Source organism: Callithrix jacchus, chromosome 6, assembly GCF_049354715.1.
Source record: "Callithrix jacchus isolate 240 chromosome 6, calJac240_pri, whole genome shotgun sequence".
In the NCBI taxonomy this organism is placed as follows: domain Eukaryota; kingdom Metazoa; phylum Chordata; class Mammalia; order Primates; family Cebidae; genus Callithrix; species Callithrix jacchus.
The window spans coordinates 151,324,621-151,344,059 of record NC_133507.1 but is presented as its reverse complement, the minus strand read 5'-3'; the positions used below and the strand labels follow the sequence as shown (position 1 = coordinate 151,344,059).

The window sequence follows — 19,439 nt, the reverse complement described above, 5'->3', positions numbered from 1 at the left end:
TTTTTTTTTGCTGTAGTCTGTTTAAAATCAAGCAAAATGTGCTAATCAAACTGTCTCAATTTAAATATGTTGTGTATACCACATGCAGCCCTAGCGATGAATCCATTTCAGTTGTGTTGCTTTCAGTCTTAAAGTTATCTTTGTTTAATGAGGACAGTTTCATAGGATCATTTTGTCTAAAGGAGGATTTTGGTAGGTCGCTAAGAATTCATCATGTAAATAATGTTTTTAATCTAAGAATACTAAGATTATGGTTAACTTATTTTTTAAAAGCAGTGTCTTAAAAGCATTCTTAATACAAATGGTGTCTTCTTTGTGTCAGTGATGCTACATAGATGGATCTTTCATCAAGATTTTACCTGCATTTATGTCTAAGGGTCCCTGATAAGGCCTGAGGCATATAATCTATGTCTAATTTAAAGTGATTTGTTGAATGAATGAGTTTTATCATGTCTACACTATTGAATTTTCCACCTTCTGTTAACTTCACCATCTAAAAGCTGATGAAATAAATATGTAAGATAATATATTTGGAGGGTCCCCACTGTGTCTTAAGGTAATAAATTTCTCCATGTTTATATTCAAAGTTTCTCTCTCTTTGCTCTCAGGCAGCCCATCAGGTCGGTGAGGATGAGATAAGCTTGTCCACTCTGGGACGAGTTTATACTATTGATTTTAATTCTATGCAGCAAATCAATGAGGACACGGGAACAGCACGTGCCATTCAGAGAAAACCTAACCCCCTAGCCAATACTAACACTAGTAAGTACATTGTGAGTTAAAATAGCACTATATTATTGTGTAGTATTTTCTGTTTGCATAATAAATAATAATTGGTTCAGTATCTTTTTAAACTTAAGACAATTACATAACAGTAATTTGGTTTTTGGATTTATTTATTTATTTAAATCATGTGCCTTTAATGGATGAGTGAGCCAGTATTAACTGGTGTCTTTTCGCAATTTGTCTACTTACCTGATGTTCTGAGACTCCAGTTAGAATTTGCTCATACAGATTTTTATCTTACCCTGTTGTTATACCTTTAGATCCATTCACTACTGCTTTCTAACCTTGTATTTTATACCTTCCTGCCAAAATTATCTGAACTAATTAAGGGCAGATGATCATGATTAAAAAAAAAAAAAAAACCAACACCAGGTTTCTGACATTTATCTGTCCCCTCAGTGATTTAGTTCATTGCTTTTGCAGCCCTAGTTTATAGCAATGTTGTTTTTTTGCAAAGGGCCAGATAGTAACTATTTTAAATGTTGTAGGTTATCTAATCTATACGCATTACCACTGCCATTGTAGCCCTCAATTAGCCATATACAATATGTAAACAAATGTACATGGTTGCATTCTAATAAAATTTTATTTACAAAATTGGGCGGTGGGCTGGATTCAGCTTACAAGATCATACATTGCCAACCCCTCATGTATAACTTACTGTTCATCAGTTATCTTTTCCCTACACTTTATGTCACTAAGCAAAGGTGCAGAATTATCTTCTTTAGCCATTTTACATAGCTTTTAGTGAAATACTGTGCATTTCTAGAACTCTTGTCTTACCACTGGTTTTGTTGATTAGTATTGGATTTCTCTGTGTTTCATCGAATATATATCAGTAAAATAAAGAGGTACAGTGCAATGATGAATTGTTACTTTCAGCTGGCCTAAATAGGTTACTGGTTCTTTAGACAGCTGAATTTTGTCTATCTTAATGTTGCATTTAGCATCTTTGTAAATCCTAGTTGATCATATAAGCTCATTTAATGAAAAACTATAATGAAAAAGTTTTTCATAGCATTTCAAGAATTACATTGGCTTGAATGTTTTCTATTGTTTATTGTGTTTCTGAAGTCTGTCACTTCAGGATTGCATTTTTTTTTTTAATGTAATAGGTGGATATTCAGAGTCAAAGAAGGATGATGCTCGAGCACAGCTTATGAAAGAGGATCCGGAACTGGCTAAGTCTTTTATTAAGACATTATTTGGTGTTCTTTATGAAGTGTATAGTTCCTCAGCAGGACCTGCGGTCAGACATAAGTGCCTTAGAGCAATTCTTAGGATAATTTATTTTGCGGATGCCGAACTTCTGAAGGATGTTCTGAAAAATCATGCTGTTTCAAGGTGTGTTAATGGAAATAGTAGAAACATTTTACAAATTCAAATCTCTGCAAGTAATTTCAGAAATCTCTAAAGTAATGGAAAAAATATGCACAAAACTTTGGAGTACCTTGAGCTCTTCTTGTGTATATTTACATACAGCTTTTATAAAATATAAAAGTTGAGTGTTTAAGAAAAATTGTGTTAATAGAGTAGTTTCACAATGAAAATACTTTGCTCTCAATTTAAATTAGTATGGCCAAAAACAGTCATTAAATTCAGGCAGAGTTTATATACCAATGCTTTCTTTTTTAGTCACATTGCTTCCATGCTATCAAGCCAAGACCTGAAGATAGTAGTTGGAGCACTTCAGATGGCAGAAATCTTAATGCAGAAGTTACCCGATATTTTTAGTGTTTACTTCAGAAGAGAAGGTAATGTCGTTTAAATTGATGATCCGTCAGTTAGTCTAGATAGTACTTCAGTAAAAATAAAGTTTTAATCTATTGAACAAAAACTGATAGCTTTTAAATTTAAAAATGACATTTAAAAGCTCTATTAGCTTATAGCTCAGGTGTATGTAGAATGTGTCTTTTATGCTGGGTGTGGTGGCTCACACCTATAATCTCAGCACTGTGGGAGGCTGCAGCAGGCTGATCACTTGAGGTCAAGAGTTGGAGATCAGCCTGACCAACATGGCAAAACCCTGCCCCTACTAAAAATACAAAAAGTACCTAGGCATGATAATGCATCACTGTAATCCCAGCTACTAGGGAGGCTGGGGCAGGAGAATTGCTTGAACCCACGGGGTAGAGGTTTCAGTGAGCCAAGATCCTGCCACTGCACTCCAGCCCAGGAGAACAGAGTAAGTCTCTGTATCCAAAAAAAAAAAAAAATTCTAAAATTTCTTTTTGCAGGCATGGTCACCCATGCCTGCAATCTCAGCACTTTGGGAGGCTGAGGCAGTCAGATCACCTGAGGTCAGGAGTTCGAGACAAGCCTGACCAACATGATGAAACTCTGTCTTTACTAAAAATACAGGAATTAGCCGGGTATGGTGGTGCACACCTGGGCTAGTGTCAAACTCCTGGCCTCCAGCAATCCTGCCTCAGCCTGGGATTACAGTTTGTTTTTTACAAGAGTCTGATAGCAGCCATGAACTCTTCCCCAAAAAAGTGTGAACATGTGCTCATTCACTCATTAAATTCATCCACATCTTTGCATATAGTTTATACTAGCTGATAATCAGACACAACATTGTTAAACAGTTTGATAGTTCTTAGTCACACTCCATACATACCCTCCTATGATTCTAGGACAGATAGGAACCCTTGCCTCACAAGGTAATGTTTAGCTCTCTTTACACACCTCGAAGGATGTGATAGTTCCCACCCTTTATTAGCTGTTTTTATTTTTGGTGGCAGTCTTAATGTGATCTTGTCTTTTTTTTAAGCACTTGAAACTAGTGATTCTAGGTCTTATTCATCCCTTCTGACTGTCACACCACCAGGTTTTTGATTATTGTTTTTATAATGAGTATTTTGAACTTGTCCTACTTTGTACTTAATAGTGACGCTATTAAGTTTTATATAATCTAGTTCTGAAGATTTAGAAGACATTCAGTATAAATATTTTTCTTTAACTGTTTTTATACTTTTTTCTGATTGAGGTGAAGTTGAAAACTCTGGCTCCTAATTTGTTTTTCCTATTTGCCAGTTTTTTTTTTTTTTAGCGTTCCTGTATATTATGTCAGTGTTGGTATTTAGGGATTTTGTAATGGTGACGAGAAGGTTCTATTCCTGATTAAAACTGACTCCCTTTCATCTCTGTTATTATAAAGGTGTAATGCATCAAGTAAAACACTTAGCAGAATCAGAGTCTTTGTTGACAAGTCCACCAAAGGCGTGTACGAATGGGTCAGGATCCTTGGGATCCACAACTTCAGTCAGCAGTGGGACGGCCACAGCTGCCACTCATGCAGCAGCTGACTTGGGATCACCCAGCTTGCAGCACAGTAGAGATGATTCTTTAGATCTCAGCCCTCAAGGGTAAGTAAGAATTGTGTTGTGATTTTTATTTCTTTGCTGTTAGTTCTGCCTTGGTACCTAAGAATCACACAGGGAGTAAAATGGTAGCCTATTAGCTTGTAATACATACTGTATTTTTCCATCTGTATTTTGTTAATGAGAATGGGACTTAACATTTATTGGAAACCTGTACTGGGCTGTGTTTAGGAACTTAAGAGATGAATTTTATTACCATTGACATACAGGGAAACTAAAGTTGAGAGACATTTGTGACTTGCACAGTGTTATACAGTTACGTTACTTGTAGGATCTGATGTTGTGGGATTTGAATTCTGGTTTCTCATTTCGTAGTCTTGTGAATATTTTTTGTGTTGCTGCATACATAAGATCTTAGAGACATGCAGACATTGATACAGTTAAAAATACGGAAAATTAGAAGTCTTAGAACATAAAGGCCAAGAAATACTGATTTTCCGTTTATCTTTAATTGGCAATTGGGAGTAAATTCTTTGCTTTTAATAACGGAAAATGGGAGTTCTTAAATTCTCTTCTCCCATTTATCAGCTTTTAATCTTTGCTATACTGTGCTACTAAGAATGTTTTCACACTTTCCATTGGTTTCCATTTTGTTGTGTTAGAAACAAATTACACTCTTAAGGTGTTTTTTTTCCTTGCTATTAGAAGCTTAGTTTTACTAGGTGAGTGGTACATGATGAACCAAATTCAGTTCTGAAATTCAGAATGTATTCACTGCTATACTCCTTTTGCCTCCTTTTAAGCTAAGAAGTAGACTGTCCCAAAATACAGTAATACTCAATAAGTGGGGTCCAAAAAATTTAATCTTGTAATCTGCAGGGTAGTTTGTCTTGTGCACACAGCCAACTCTGGTAGGGGTGGGGATGAGGGAAATTGCTGGTTTTGGTGCCACCTGGTGGCAGTTTCTAGTCTAGCTTAAATATGAATTTTGGCAGTTGTGGCAGACTGGAACTTCTGGCACAGTGGGTATTATTTTAGGAAACTGCTGAGTTTAAGTGGTACCCATATTATTTGACCAGTCTGAGGAGATTGGGCTTGGAGAATTCTGGGGACTCTTCTACCTTCCTGATTCTGCAGTTGTACTTGTCTGCCATTTTCCTTTCCAGCCTTGCTCTCTCTTTTACTTCCTTCTTAGCCCCATTCCTACCCACTAGCTGGTGCAGTAACATAAGTTATTGCAGGGTTTTTCTACAATGCAGGCATGGTTCCTCAGTAAATTACAGGGAGAGACACAGTTCAGACAATTGCAGTATTTCTTTCCCTTTAACAATTTTTTCCTTTCCCCTTTTTTAAGAGAGACATGGCACGGGGTCTTGCTGTGTTTCTCAGGCTAACCTTGGGCTCAAGTGACCCTCCCCACCTTGGCCTCCGAATTAGTTGGGACTATGGGCATGTGCCAGCATGCCCAGCTCAAATGCAGTAGTATTTCTGAGCCATTTTAATTTAAGGAGTTGAAATTGATTATAGAGTCTTACAGCTGATTATGCCAAAAAAAAAAAGGGGGGGGGGAGAAAATCACTTTTTTCTTAAAATATTTTAAGTGGTTTTAAATAGTTCTAAGTGGTTCCATATTACAGCATGGTTGCAGATGAAAAACTTGTATTAATTTAATTTTTAAGATGGAAATTGTTTAATTACATTTTTCATCCTTTGAAAGTCATTTTTTCTGATTATCAAGCATGTTTGAGCACATTATTAAGTATATACCATAGAAATTTCAGGTGTTAGAAACTCTCAAATTTTTTTTTTTTTTTTTTTTTCAGATTTTTCCAGTTTTATTTGGGCCACAGACAACTAAACCACAATATCTTTCAGCCTTTTCACCTTATTTAGCTTTGTTATTCTAAAAGTTTATTGCTGTTACAAACAATTTCTAGTGTCATTAGAACATAGGCTATGGGTGTTTAATTTTGCAAATGATTTTAATTCAGAATAGGTTATTCATACTACTCATTAGATTTGTATATAGGATTACAAAAACTCACTAAAATGTTTGTAAAATGCGTTTATTTAGGATATTATTGCCATTGTCACACTATGAAATTACTTTGGGTAGTATAAGCAGAAGAGTATTTTGACAGTATGAACACTAAGTGTCGTGTATATTTTACTTATGGCCATTTTGGTTAGGGGAAAAGTATGATATGCAGATTTAACATTATTTTTCAGATTCGTGATTACCCAGTTATTTTTATTTTGCTTCTTTGTGTTGCGTATTTCTTTTATGTACTTAACACTACGTTTAAAGTTGAACACATAGAAAATTGGTCAGTTAAATCTTATTTGGCTTTCTTTTCCTTTTTTCTTTTTTTCTGTACTTGCAAATTACACAAAAATTGGCTTTATTTTTTCATAGTTCACTATAGTTAAATAGCTAGTTATTTTCTCAATAATCATTTTCTTTGCACACCTCTAGAACATGACTGGCACAGAATTGGCATTAAATAATCACTAAACAAGAACATACCTTGTTATGTCAGGATTTGATAACTCACCGTTTTTGGCCTTTTAGCTTGCTTTTTCAGTGAGTGAAGATGTAAAACAGTGGTAATTACTAAACTTATCTCCTATTTTCCCATGTGATAGTCGATTAAGTGATGTCCTAAAGAGAAAACGACTGCCAAAACGAGGGCCAAGAAGGCCAAAGTACTCACCTCCAAGAGATGATGACAAAGTAGACAATCAAGGTAACCCCTTTGAAGAAACCATGGTGAGGTAGAGGGGAAGGGGGTGGTAGCAGTTGCAGAAATGTGCTTTATTAAAACTGCCAGTAGCTCTTGAAGTATGCCTAAGTTTCCTGAGAACTAAGTGTTCTTAGTTCTTTTAGTTAATCTGTTAAGACTGTGAATCTTAAAAATTGGTTGGTTTTCATCAGTTAAGCGAAAATGATTTAACTGTAGTTCTTTATTCTTTTCATAGCTAAAAGCCCCACCACTACTCAGTCACCTAAATCTTCTTTCCTGGCAAGCTTGAATCCAAAAACATGGGGAAGGTTAAGTGCACAGTCCAACAGCAACAACATTGAGCCAGCACGGACTGCAGGAGGTAGTGGTCTTGCCAGGGCTGCCTCAAAGGATACCATCTCCAATAATAGGTGAAGTGGGGGTTTTTGTTGCTTCTATTCCCATATCAGAAAACCTTAACATTATTTCGGTCAGTACATTTATTGTGTGGAGATGTTACATAGACACAGCACTTTAATTTGCTCTTAGAAGTAGCATAGTTCAAGAATTAGGTAGATTCTCAATTTATGGACCCTGCATCTGGCTTAGTCCTAAGTTCCAGTCATGCGCTTTGAAACTCCTTTCAGCATACCTAGCTGAAAGGCTTATATGTTCAAAACCAAGTTGTGTTCCTTGGGGAACCTCTTCCTCAGTTTTGTTCTAGACAAGGAAAAGCTGACATTTTCTGTGCACACTCTTCACATCTTTCATGATAAAATTTCTCTGTCCATTACAATGAAACATAAGGATTTTAGGGGAGAGTCTTTTTTTTTTTTTTTTTAAGTCCTTGGGACTAGTTTTATTTTTGAGCTCTGTATGTAGCATAGCAACATGATTATGTCCCTCTCCAGATAAGAATTTTTTTTTCCAGTGAAAATACTGTGCAGTGGTATAGCTATATACAAATATGAGGCAGTGTTTTCTGAATTTCATAATCCATGACAGCATGTAATGTTTGGCCTAACTTTGCACAAAGTTATGAAAAACTGCATGTGATAATTTCATTTGGTTGGTTGTTTCTATATCTCAGTACAGCCCAAGAAGAGACACATGCTAAGGAAAAATCCTAAGTCTCAAAGCAAATGTTGTCCTTTGACAGTACAAAACTAAGTATCCACCAGCTCATCAGTTTGAAAGAATGGTCCTTTACATCCAGTGCTTTTAAGTGTTTGGTTTTCTGATGACTTCCAAGTGAATCCACATGGAGTGCTTTTAAACACTTCCATGCTCCATCCCAGTTTACTTATCCAAAATCTCTGAGAGTGAAGCCCAGAAATCTGAACTTTTAACAAGACCTCCTAGTGATTCCAAAATGCTCATTTAAAAGATCAAATGCCATTCAGAAAATAAACATGCTCTCTTTGGTTTTGTTGGTTGTTTTTCTGAATTTTGGGGTATAAAAATAATTAAGTGAATGTATTTCTGAAGCCATCAGCATTAGTAATTTAAACAGCCAGATCTTGTTTGCCATAGCTTATTACATCCTTAATAGGTGCATGTTTCTGGTCTGTAAATCTTTTTACTTCAGCTCTTCCAGAACCACAAGTTAAAGATAATGCAGCTATGTATGTACTTTAGAAAATAATCATGTAGGCTGGGCACGATGGCTCACACCTGTAATACCAGCACTTTGGGAGGGTGAGGTGGGCAGATCATGAGGTCAAGAGATCCAGACTGTCCTGGCCAACATCGTGAAACCTGGTTTCTACTAAAAATACAAAAATGAGCTGGGCGTGATGGCCTGCACCTGTATTCCCAGCTACTCAGTAGGCTGAGGCAGGAGAATCACTTGCACCTGGGAGATGGAGGTTACAGGGAGCCGAGATAGTGCCACTGCACTCTGGTGACAGAGTGAGACTCCATCTCAACAAAAAAGAAAATAATTATGTAAAATTGCATTTGGGGGAACACTTAGGAAAGTATTATATTACAGGATTCCAAAAAATTAGTACACTTCGTTTACAATTCATATAATGGCCTGAAATGTATTTTAAGTTTTTAGACAATTCTCTAGGTGTTACATGACAGTCAGTTTTCAAAATGAAAGTTAATTTGATTATGGAATCTGAATTTATTAATCTGTAGGCATAGGCCAGAAAGGATTTTAAATGGTAGCAGCTGTTTGCCTTGATCAAAAGTTATATCCTTGCTACGTACACTGGGACTTTAATATCTCCTTTTTGTTTCTTGTAGAGAAAAAATTAAAGGTTGGATTAAGGAGCAGGCACATAAATTTGTAGAACGTTATTTCAGTTCTGAGAATATGGATGGAAGCAACCCTGCATTGAATGTCCTTCAGAGACTTTGTGCTGCAACTGAACAACTCAACCTCCAGGTGCTGTGGCCAGTGCATTCTGCTGTCTTTTTCAATCTCTTCCCAGCATCTCCTGCTACTCTTTTCCTTCATGACTCTCTAGCTTTCTGTGGATTTAGCTATCATAGATCGACTTTTACTTTATATACGCCCTTGGTGCTGGCGTTTCTTTTACTTATCCCTTGACTATCAGGATTCATCAGTCTGTATTAAATGTACTAGAAACCTCATCTTTGACTTTCTTTCCTTCACGTCTCATAATTCTCAACAAATGGAGAAACTTCAGAAATGTCCCCACAAGCACATCTGTTTTCTGAGTCATCCTCAGCTATAGATATAGATGATAGGCTTTAGCCCCCGTCACCACATGGGGTCTCATAGTGGCAGGAAAAGCTAGAGGTTTACTAATGTGTTTTATGTTTCATTTGGTTCTTGGTGGGTTTTTTTTGTTTCTTTTTGTTTTTGTTTTATGTTTTTGATGTACCTTGAGCAGTCTTGGTAGTATGTTTTCCAAGAAATTGTTTTGCTGAGACCTTAAATGTGTTAATTAAAACCACACTTTGTATTCTTGATTCATCTTTTCATTCTAGTGTTTTATGTAACCCCTTATTCTTCAGTTTGTGTCCTCATGCTTTAAAAATTTATTTTTTTAAAGAAAACTACGTTGGTTGAATGTGAAGATTTTCTTACAGATTCCTGGTTTTCATCATGGGGTGTGTGTGTGTGTGTGTGTGTGTGTGTGTGTGTGTGTTTAAAATCATATTTTCCAAGGATTTACTGTGACAGTTACCATTCCCTGCCCTCTTTTTTTAAGGGCATTGAGAATATATGGAGTTCCTTTTGAGGATATGTGAGTTGTGTATTTTGTAAGCACTGCTTAAATCAATATGGAAATACTTTTTCCAACTCTTGCAGGTGGATGGTGGAGCTGAGTGCCTTGTAGAAATCCGTAGCATAGTCTCAGAGTCAGATGTTTCATCATTTGAAATCCAACATAGTGGATTTGTGAAGCAGCTGTTGCTTTATTTGACATCTAAAAGTGAAAAGGATGCTGTGAGCAGAGAGATCAGATTAAAGAGATTTCTTCATGTATTTTTTTCTTCTCCAGTAAGTTATTTAATAATGCTTGTATATCTTATTATAAGAATCACTGTTCACTAATGCATACATTTTCGTCTCAGTAATAGTTTCCAGCAGGTCTTGGTCAAGACATTGAGGCAAAGTGTCAAGGTTTTTACACAGTTGGAATCTTTCAACTTCTGTATATCAAAGTAAATAGTAAAACAGTGAAATGGTGATTTAACAGAAAGCCCATCTCACTGTTTCTATGGTTGAAGTATCCTGAGTCTCTTTTGCTTGCAAGATGAGCCATTAGTAGTAGTCTCTCACCTGTGAGTGTGTTTTACGTGCAATATTTGTTTTTAACCGTATGTAGTTTGTAATAGCTCCTTTTAGGGAAGCAAAGGTCTGTAATAAGATAGAGGAGATACATTTTCCTAGTTTGTGCGTAAAATACAATTGTAACAATTCCAATCAAGGGTGCTTATTAATGACCATTTATGTTACTGTTTATAATGTGGATTATAATGCCAGGAGCCACAGAGTGGCTTCCCTTCCTTCACTCTAAGTGGGTGAGAGCAAGAGGATAATTCTTGGATACTGTTGACAGCATTCTCCTTGTATTACAGTGGCTTAAGGAGAAAACATCACTTGGAACATTTCTCTCTGGATTATCTTGTAATATGGCTAAGGATAGCTCTCATGTGTTAGCACTGTTTCACCATGCGCTTGCTAAGTTAAGGGGCATTAGAGCACTGCTTGTATTTTAACTTGTGGGGCTACCTAAAACAGAGTTGATATTTATTGGAGATTCATTAGAAGCATGACAGTATTATGTATAGTTTTACATCGTATTTAAAATTATGTGCAAGTTGCAATCTCTTATCTGAAATCCCTGGAGTTTGGTGGGTTTCAAGGCCTTTACAGTGTATAGTAAATTAAAATTCCCAGCAGTTTTTGAATAGCACTCTATATCATATGTGTTAAATATTTTAATGGCAAAACATGAATATTCTTACAAAAATCAGATAAAGACTGTAAATAGCCTTATGTCTATTTGGATCACATTTTGCCACCAAGTGACTTGTGTTTTTAGAGCCTTTGGATTTAGGAATTGTGAATACAGGATTGTGGGCTGTCCAAAAGTATGTCTTTATTGAAATAATTGATTTGGAAACATCATTCAAACCAAATCTGTCATAAAAGATAAAGATGAATGGACAAATGCTTCTCTTTTGTAAAACTGCTTATTACATTTTTTCTTTGAGGAGACTTGTTTTGAAAAGGCCTTGCTTAACCTTTTTTCTTTATTTATAACTTTAGCTTCCTGGAGAAGAGCCAATTGGAAGAGTGGAACCAATGGGTAATGCACCTTTGTTGGCATTAGTTCACAAGATGAACAACTGCCTCAGCCAGATGGAACAATTTCCAGTCAAAGTACATGATTTCCCTAGTGGAAATGGGACGGGAGGCAGGTAAGGATCATTGCCTGGCTACACCCTTGCCACTGGAATTTGGCACTTAATTTCACTGAGGTAAGCTGGCAAGAGGTCTGGTAAAGTCTTGATTGGCCCAGCAAACATTCAGCTCTAATGATGAAAGAAATTAAGTACTCTAAAGAATGAATGAAATGCTTTTTATGTTTAAAATGATACCATGCGCCTTAAACAGGATACTCTATAAATATATAATCCAGTGATTGTATTCATAACTTATCATAGACTTAGTTTTCCTTAAATTTATATGCTTTAACATACAAAGCTTCCTTAAGAACTTTGTGTTTAATTTCAGTAGGGCAAAAATTTTTTTGCGGATACGAATAATGTTTACATTTTGAGCAGGATGATTTATATGTAATATAAGTGGTTATAACTTTGTATTTTGATGGGTTCAAACATGTTTATTTTGAAGTTTTACTAGTAAGTATATTTTTAATGTGGTTTCAAGGACTCGAGGTGCTACAGGAAAGAATTTTAATTGATCTGTGATGTGGAATGTTCTAAGTTTCATGGAATATTTTGACTGGAAACTTAGAAAATAGGAAATTTATTTGGTTTCTATTTTATTTTTTTAAGACAGGTGTCTCACTTGGTTGCCCAAGCTGGAGTACAGTAGTGTTAACATGGCTCACTGCAGCCTTGACCTCCTGGGCTGAAGAGATCTTTCTGCCTCAGCTTCCCCTGTAGTTGGGGCCACAGGCATATGCCAACATGCTCCACTAAGTTTTTTATTTTTTGTAGAGACAGGGTCTTACTTTGTTGTCCAGGCTGGTCTCCAACTCTTGGGCTCAAGTGATCCTCCTGCCTTGGCCTCCCAAAGTGCTGGGATTACAGGCCTGAGCCACCACACCCAGGCTAGTTTGGTTTTTTAAGTCCACATTTTGATGTTTTTAAAACATTTTAAAAATTTTGTTTGAATTAAAAACAGTGTGCATTATTGAATGATAAAGCAGTCACATCATGGACTAAGGTTTATTTTCTGCTTTGAAATGTAATGTAGTGTGTGGTATGCAGTTTTAATCATTATGCTTTCCTGAAGGAGTTCACGAAATTAGGGGGCATTTTCAACTATGCTTGAGAAAATCATGAAGCTTTTTATTTTTGTCCAAATTTGTATGTTTGCACATGTATATATTCATACAATAGAATATTATTCTCCATATCCCTGTTTGTAATGCTTTATGTCCAGGAGGGTCCAATCTTTTGGCTTCCCTGGGCCACGCTGGAAGATGAATTGTCTTGGGCCACATAAAGTACACTAACAATGATTTTAGTTGATGAGCTTTTTAAAAAAAAACAACACTCACTGTGTTTCAAGGAAAGTTTATGAATTTGGGTTGGGCTGCCTTGAAAGCAGTCTGGGCTGCATATGGCCTGTGGACTGCAGGTTGGACAAGCTTGCTTTATGGCATCATATAGATAATCACAGTTTAAGTCTTTATCTGACTCCCGCCAGAGCTTTTCCGAAATGAGCAATTAAACATCATGGCCAGGTTTCAACTGCTTCATTCCAAACTATTATAGCAAAGTAAATTTTAAAGGTTAGTTTTTAAAGTAATTTTGTGGCTGAAATCTTTGAAATTTAAAAAAGAAAAGCTTTTTTTGCAATTTAAAAATAGAATTCAGTAGGAAGGGGCAAAATATTGCAGGAGTATGCTCAAATAGTTGAAGAATTTTTGTTCCAGAAAAATAATTAAATATTCATGGGTGAAGTATTTCTGCTTTCATAGATTTATGATGGGACAGAGATCAGATGTTGACTTAAGGTTTTCATATGCACACATACACATTTGTCTTTTATTTCTTATGTATAATAACTTTTTCTAAATAACTTGAATTATCAGCTTTACCATTTATAAAACTGGTAAGTAAACTTAGTAGTAGTGTGTCTTATGGAAATGCAGTTGGTATTAACTTTCCTTTATTTGAATTAATGTATATGAATTGTGAAAATAATAGACTAACCTTTTTTTCACAAATTATCTTGAGCTTTTCTCTCAACAGAGGATCACAGGCTTTAAAATTTTTCAACACACATCAATTAAAATGCCAGTTACAAAGACATCCAGACTGTGCAAATGTGAAGCAGTGGAAGGGTGGACCTGTCAAGATCGACCCTCTGGCTTTGGTACAAGCTATTGAGAGATACCTAGTGGTTAGAGGTACTTTCCATATATTTGTTTTGTGTGATATGTATGTGTATTTGGGGAGAAATTTGCATTAAGAGATACATACATTATTTCTCTGTTTAACGTTGTTTCTGTTAAAACCTAGATGGCAGGAACTTATATTTCCTGTCATTTATATTTCTTACTATACAGAGTAAGTTCAGTATATGACTATATACTTGAAATCATATTAAGAACTAAATATTTGAATTTAGTTCTTAAAACTAAAATGTGTGATTCTGGGCCCCCTATCCATATGAAAGCCAGCCATTAATTTAATGTGAATTCTAAAACACAAGAACAGTTTAAAAGTTTATGAAAAACCAAAAGAATTTTCCGACTTGCCATATTGTATATATGACTATATACTGAACTTATTCTGGGTTGACTGCTTACTCGAATGATGAGTTAATATATCTTGGTGAAATGTAGTAGAAATGACATTTTGTGTTTGGCAATTTTCTAAGCCCTTTCTGCTTCATGGATTAGAGTATAATATATGCAGGTTGAACATCCCTAACCTGATAATCAAAAATGCAAAATGCTCCGAAATCTGAAACTTGGAGTGCTGACATGATACCGCAAGTGGAAGACTCCACACCTGACACCTTTGCTTTCTGATGGTTCAGTTTACATACACTTTATTTTATCCTCATAATTATTGAAAATACTGTATAGAATTACTTTTACGCCGTGTATATGAGATATAAATGAATTTAATGTTTAGATTTGTGTCCCATCCCCAAGACATGCAAATATTCTAAATCTAAAGAATTTGAAATCTAAAACACTTATGGGCTCAAGCATTTCAGATAACGGATACTGAACCTATATGTGTTTTTCTAAGACTTTATGTTTAACCAGTGTATACAGAATTTTGTTTTCATACCTGAAATTGCTCTGAGTTTAAAGGTCTACTTGGGTCTTCAGGGTATGGAAGAGTAAGAGAAGATGATGAAGACAGCGATGATGATGGATCAGATGAGGAAATAGATGAGTCTCTGGTAAGGTACTATATTCCCACTGTGTTATAATGTGCTATATAAAATTCAGGGCCTGTGGTTTAAATGGATTTTGCTTTCCTGTATTCAGGCTGCTCAGTTCCTAAATTCTGGAAATGTAAGACACAGGCTGCAGTTTTATATTGGAGAACATTTGCTGCCATATAACATGACTGTGTATCAGGCAGTACGGCAGTTTAGTATACAGGCTGAAGATGAAAGAGAATCCACGGATGATGAGAGCAATCCTCTAGGCAGAGCTGGTATTTGGACAAAGACTCATACAATATGGCAAGTCTGAAAATTCTTTTGGTTTTTCATAAACTTTTAAACTGTTCTTGTGTTTTAGAACTCACATTAAATTAATGGCTGGCTTTCATATGGATAGGGGGCCCAGAATCACACATTTTAGTTTTAAGAACTAAATTCAAATATTTAGTTCTTAATATGATTTCAAATATTTGATAATGTGCATATGTATATGTAGCCGCCTTGTTCAGTCTACTAGAAAACATATATTCATGGACAATAATTATGATTTACTAGATTTCTTTTCTAGATTTATTTCAGGTCTTTAAGACAAAAATATTGCCATAAGATGATGTTCCATTAGGTAATCTGAAGTTTGGCATCTCTGAGTCCTTAAAAGGCATTTGGATGCAGCTTGCTATATAATCTGCAAGTGCCTGTTACATATACTTGAAGAGAGCCATTCTTTCTAGAACCACCCTTGGAGTTTCTCAGGTAGCCCCTTCTGGGAAGGTGGTTTGTAGGTCACCTCTTTTAAGCAGTGCCAATGGCAATTCTCCTAATTCGTGCTAGGGAGAGAGAGAAGAATAGATCTCAGAATGATCTTCTGGTAACTGTGTGGTATCTGTGGCTTAGATTTTGACTTCGTAGAATAATTTTTAGTTTTAAAATCTGCATTTGATTTATATATTGTCTTGTCATTTTAGGTATAAACCTGTGAGAGAGGATGAAGAAAGTAATAAAGATTGTGTTGGTGGTAAAAGAGGAAGAGCCCAAACAGCTCCAACAAAAACTTCCCCTAGAAATGCAAAAAAGCATGATGAGTTATGGCATGGTAAGATGGTAGATAAAGGAGAAAATGAATTGCCAGCTGGGCACTAGTCTTCCCTTTTCATGATTTTAAGAGAGTGATATGTATTTAGTAGTAAAATCTCTGAATATAATTGAGAAATAAATGAAGTTATGAACAGTTGATCACATTTAATTCTTGACTTTAATATCCAGAAAATGAAAAATTAAGTGCCTACAAAATTAAATTGAGAAGGAAAATTGGGGAAAAACTTATTCCCAATTCATTAAAAGCAGGCTTTCATGAAGGCTGAAACAAATTTCGTTGGTAGAACACGTTCACTAAAGAAGAGACTGAAGATAGTGATTGATCCAATTGGGCTTTAATTTTTTTATTGTCATTTATTATAGTTAAAGTGGTAGAATTATAGTAATTATAAAAAGTGATGCCAGGTAATATAATCACCATAGAATATAGCAGTCACTTTCTGATAGACTTATTTTCCTCTTCCTTCTCTGTAATTTTCCTCTCTTCCCCCATTTCTTCCCTTTAAAAATATGATATTAACAATTCCTTAAGGTTAGACAATATTACCGTTCCATGGGAGAGCCCCCACCTCCCTTCCCGCCTCCATCACAGTAATTTTCTCACACTGGTTTCCTGGTCCACAGAAATAAGGGCCCTCTAGGAATTTTACCACAAAACTAAGTTTGTTTAGTATAAAAGACTCTTCGTTTTGAGATTGTTAGGTTTTTGGTGCTAAAAAATGCCATTTTCTTTTATGAAATGATGGTGGTATGATTTTTCATTATTTTGCTTGCTATAAGTAAATGACAACTGTTTCAATTCGTCAGATGTATTTTTTTAGTGCCTTTACTTAATGCAGTCTAATAACAAAGGATTCACAGACGCTGCTTGAAGACTCTCACAGTCTGTTCAGTTCTAAACCTTGTATTAAATAAAATCAAGCCCCTTTTACCAGATTTTAAATTTTGAGGTACTTGTCTAGTTATAAACTGGATATGAAAAATACAGGAAAACTCTGTAACAGTGAACTTAAAATTAAACTGTTTTTATTCCTCCAGCCATTTTACTGTTAGCCATTGCTTCTGGTATAAAGGAGAAATGAGGAGGAGTCAGCTTTTCTCCATTATAATGTTTCTTTGGGTATGCGAAGGGAAAGTGAAATTTTTGTAAGCCTAGACATTTTATATATGTAAGATAAAAAGGGAAGATTGTCAAACCTATCAATACCCTACTAATAGTATTCCAAGCACTGACTGTAACAACTTCTGGTTACTATTTTAGTGGTGATAAGACCTTGGCTTCACTGGCTTAGCCTTTCTAATTTTGATCAAAACTTACTTTGATCTTTTGTCCTTTAGATGGAGTGTGCCCATCAGTATCAAATCCTTTAGAAGTTTACCTCATTCCCACACCACCTGAAAATATAACATTTGAAGACCCGTCATTAGATGTGATCCTTCTTTTAAGAGTTTTACATGCTATCAGTCGATACTGGTATTACTTATATGATGTGAGTAATGGTGCCTACTTGTGAAGTTTTCATGGTCTATTGTTCATGACGTTATAGTTTCTCTTTAGTGATTGATAAATTTCCTCTTGCACTAGAAATGGAAACCGTGATTCAGCTAAATGTGGGGATCCTAGTCCAGTGAAGTACAGAGTACTCATCAGTGGAAACCTCCCTCACTTTTTTTTTTCTCCCAGCCCACAGTCTTAGATTAATTATCTTGGCAGATGTGTAAAATTTTGTCTAGCAATAAATTTATGAAATTAAGCTACAATATGAAACTTGAACATGGATTTATTATAGTTAAAATTCTTTAGGTACATGTAACCAAAAGTTTATATGTATCAAGTAAAAGTTGAGTGAAAGTTGCATGCTGCCTTTGATATTTATATAGTATAGAGAAAAGTAAAGGAATTGGTCCTGCATAAAACATAAGCTGCAAGATCAGTGAATGATTGAGCCAGCAGCATTGGGTAGGAGGGTGTGCGCAGCAGTGGCAAGGGGATGTGTGAGGGCTTATAACAGTGTATTGTGGGAATTGTTTGAGTTGGGATGCAGTAATGAGAGGCTGTGTGTCATATGTTGGAAAGCAACATGTCAATGCAGGGTACTTTGCATGGATTTGGGAATAATGGAAGAAATTGTGAATATAATCCTAATGTTTTAATACATGTAGACTTTTTTTTAAACATTTTACAGAATGCAATGTGCAAGGAAATTATTCCAACTAGTGAATTTATTAACAGTAAGTTAACAGCAAAAGCCAATAGGCAACTTCAAGATCCTTTAGTAATCATGACAGGAAACATCCCAACGTGGCTTACTGAGCTAGGAAAAACCTGGTAAGACAATCACTTCTGTAATGGTGGCCTTGGAAATGTTACTGGGTTGGTCTTGATGTATTTTGTCACAGAAACATTGTCTTTACTGGATCTAGTCAAACATTTTTTAATACTGTTGATCACAACTTGCTTAATTGTGTGGCTTTAGCATATAAACAGACTAGGCAAGTTTGGGGGCCGGTACTAGATCTTCTTGATAGTTTGTGGCTATATCTATGACATAGGAAAGTACACATAGCTGTTTGGCTGAGAATAGTCAACATTCTCTGCTTTCATAAAATCGGATTCCAAAGGTGTAGTTGCTTGATTCTCTGAACCTGCTTGGGTCAGGGACTTGTAGAACTACAGTGATAAATGTAATAGCCACTGGCCATATACATTTACATCAGCAGTCCTCAACTCTTTTTGGTGCCAGGGACCAGTTTCGTGGAAGACAATTTTTCCATAGACATGGACTGGGAGATAGGGCTAGTTTTGGGATGAATGAAGTGCCTCATGAAGGTGGTGGTCATATTTTAAAAATTAGCTTTCATTAGTCATGTTACACTTCCTTCAGGTAGATTAAAGATGATCTTGGATAGCCTTAAGTGTAGGATTTTAAACATTAAATACCAGATTCTACATAATGCAGTATTAATCACTTAAAAATTTCATGTAAGACGTATGAAAATTCTTAAAAATTAATTGACCTGGCTGGACACGGTGGCTCACACCTGTTATCTCAGCACTTTGGGAGGCCGAGATGGATGGATCACCTGAGGTCAGGAATTCAAGACGAGCCTGGTCAGCACGGTGAAATCCCATCTCTACTAAAAATATAAAAATTAGCTGGGTATGGTGGCTGGCACCTATAGTGCCAGCTACTCAAGAGGCTGAGGCAGGAGAATTGCTTAAAACTGGGAGGTGGAGGTTGCAGTGAGCCAAGATCATCACGCCATTGCACTCCAGCCTAGGAGCAAGACTCCATCTCATAAATAAATAAAAACAAACAAACCTAAACAATTTTTACTGGTTTTATTTACAGTTTTTACTCTATATTATATCAAAAGTTGTTTCTAATATAAGTTTTGATTTTTTTTTTTTAAGTAGTT

The 19,439-nt window shown here is 35.8% G+C and overlaps 1 protein-coding gene across 50 annotated transcripts in view; it reads left to right on the top strand.

Moving 5' to 3' along the window:
* Positions 1–19,439, top strand: part of TRIP12 (thyroid hormone receptor interactor 12) — a 160,270-nt gene that overhangs the window by 120,590 nt on the left and 20,241 nt on the right. For 17 of the 50 annotated variants that reach the window (XM_078328785.1, XM_078328783.1, XM_035306010.3 and 14 more), the window contains 15 exons: positions 690–762; positions 1,902–2,130; positions 2,422–2,540; positions 3,947–4,154; positions 6,756–6,856; positions 7,089–7,263; positions 9,086–9,227; positions 10,122–10,313; positions 11,589–11,740; positions 13,754–13,926; positions 14,863–14,936; positions 15,025–15,224; positions 15,890–16,017; positions 17,358–17,509; positions 18,206–18,348. In XM_078328785.1, the coding sequence (XP_078184911.1) occupies positions 690–762; positions 1,902–2,130; positions 2,422–2,540; positions 3,947–4,154; positions 6,756–6,856; positions 7,089–7,263; positions 9,086–9,227; positions 10,122–10,313; positions 11,589–11,740; positions 13,754–13,926; positions 14,863–14,936; positions 15,025–15,224; positions 15,890–16,017; positions 17,358–17,509; positions 18,206–18,348 (2,261 nt within the window). Of the gene's footprint in view, positions 1–608; positions 763–1,901; positions 2,131–2,421; positions 2,541–3,946; positions 4,155–6,755; positions 6,857–7,088; positions 7,264–9,085; positions 9,228–10,121; positions 10,314–11,588; positions 11,741–13,753; positions 13,927–14,862; positions 14,937–15,024; positions 15,225–15,889; positions 16,018–17,357; positions 17,510–18,205; positions 18,349–19,439 lie in introns of all 50 variants that reach the window. The other 33 variants (XM_035306006.3, XM_078328774.1, XM_008999659.4 and 30 more) reach the window with 3 other exon arrangements.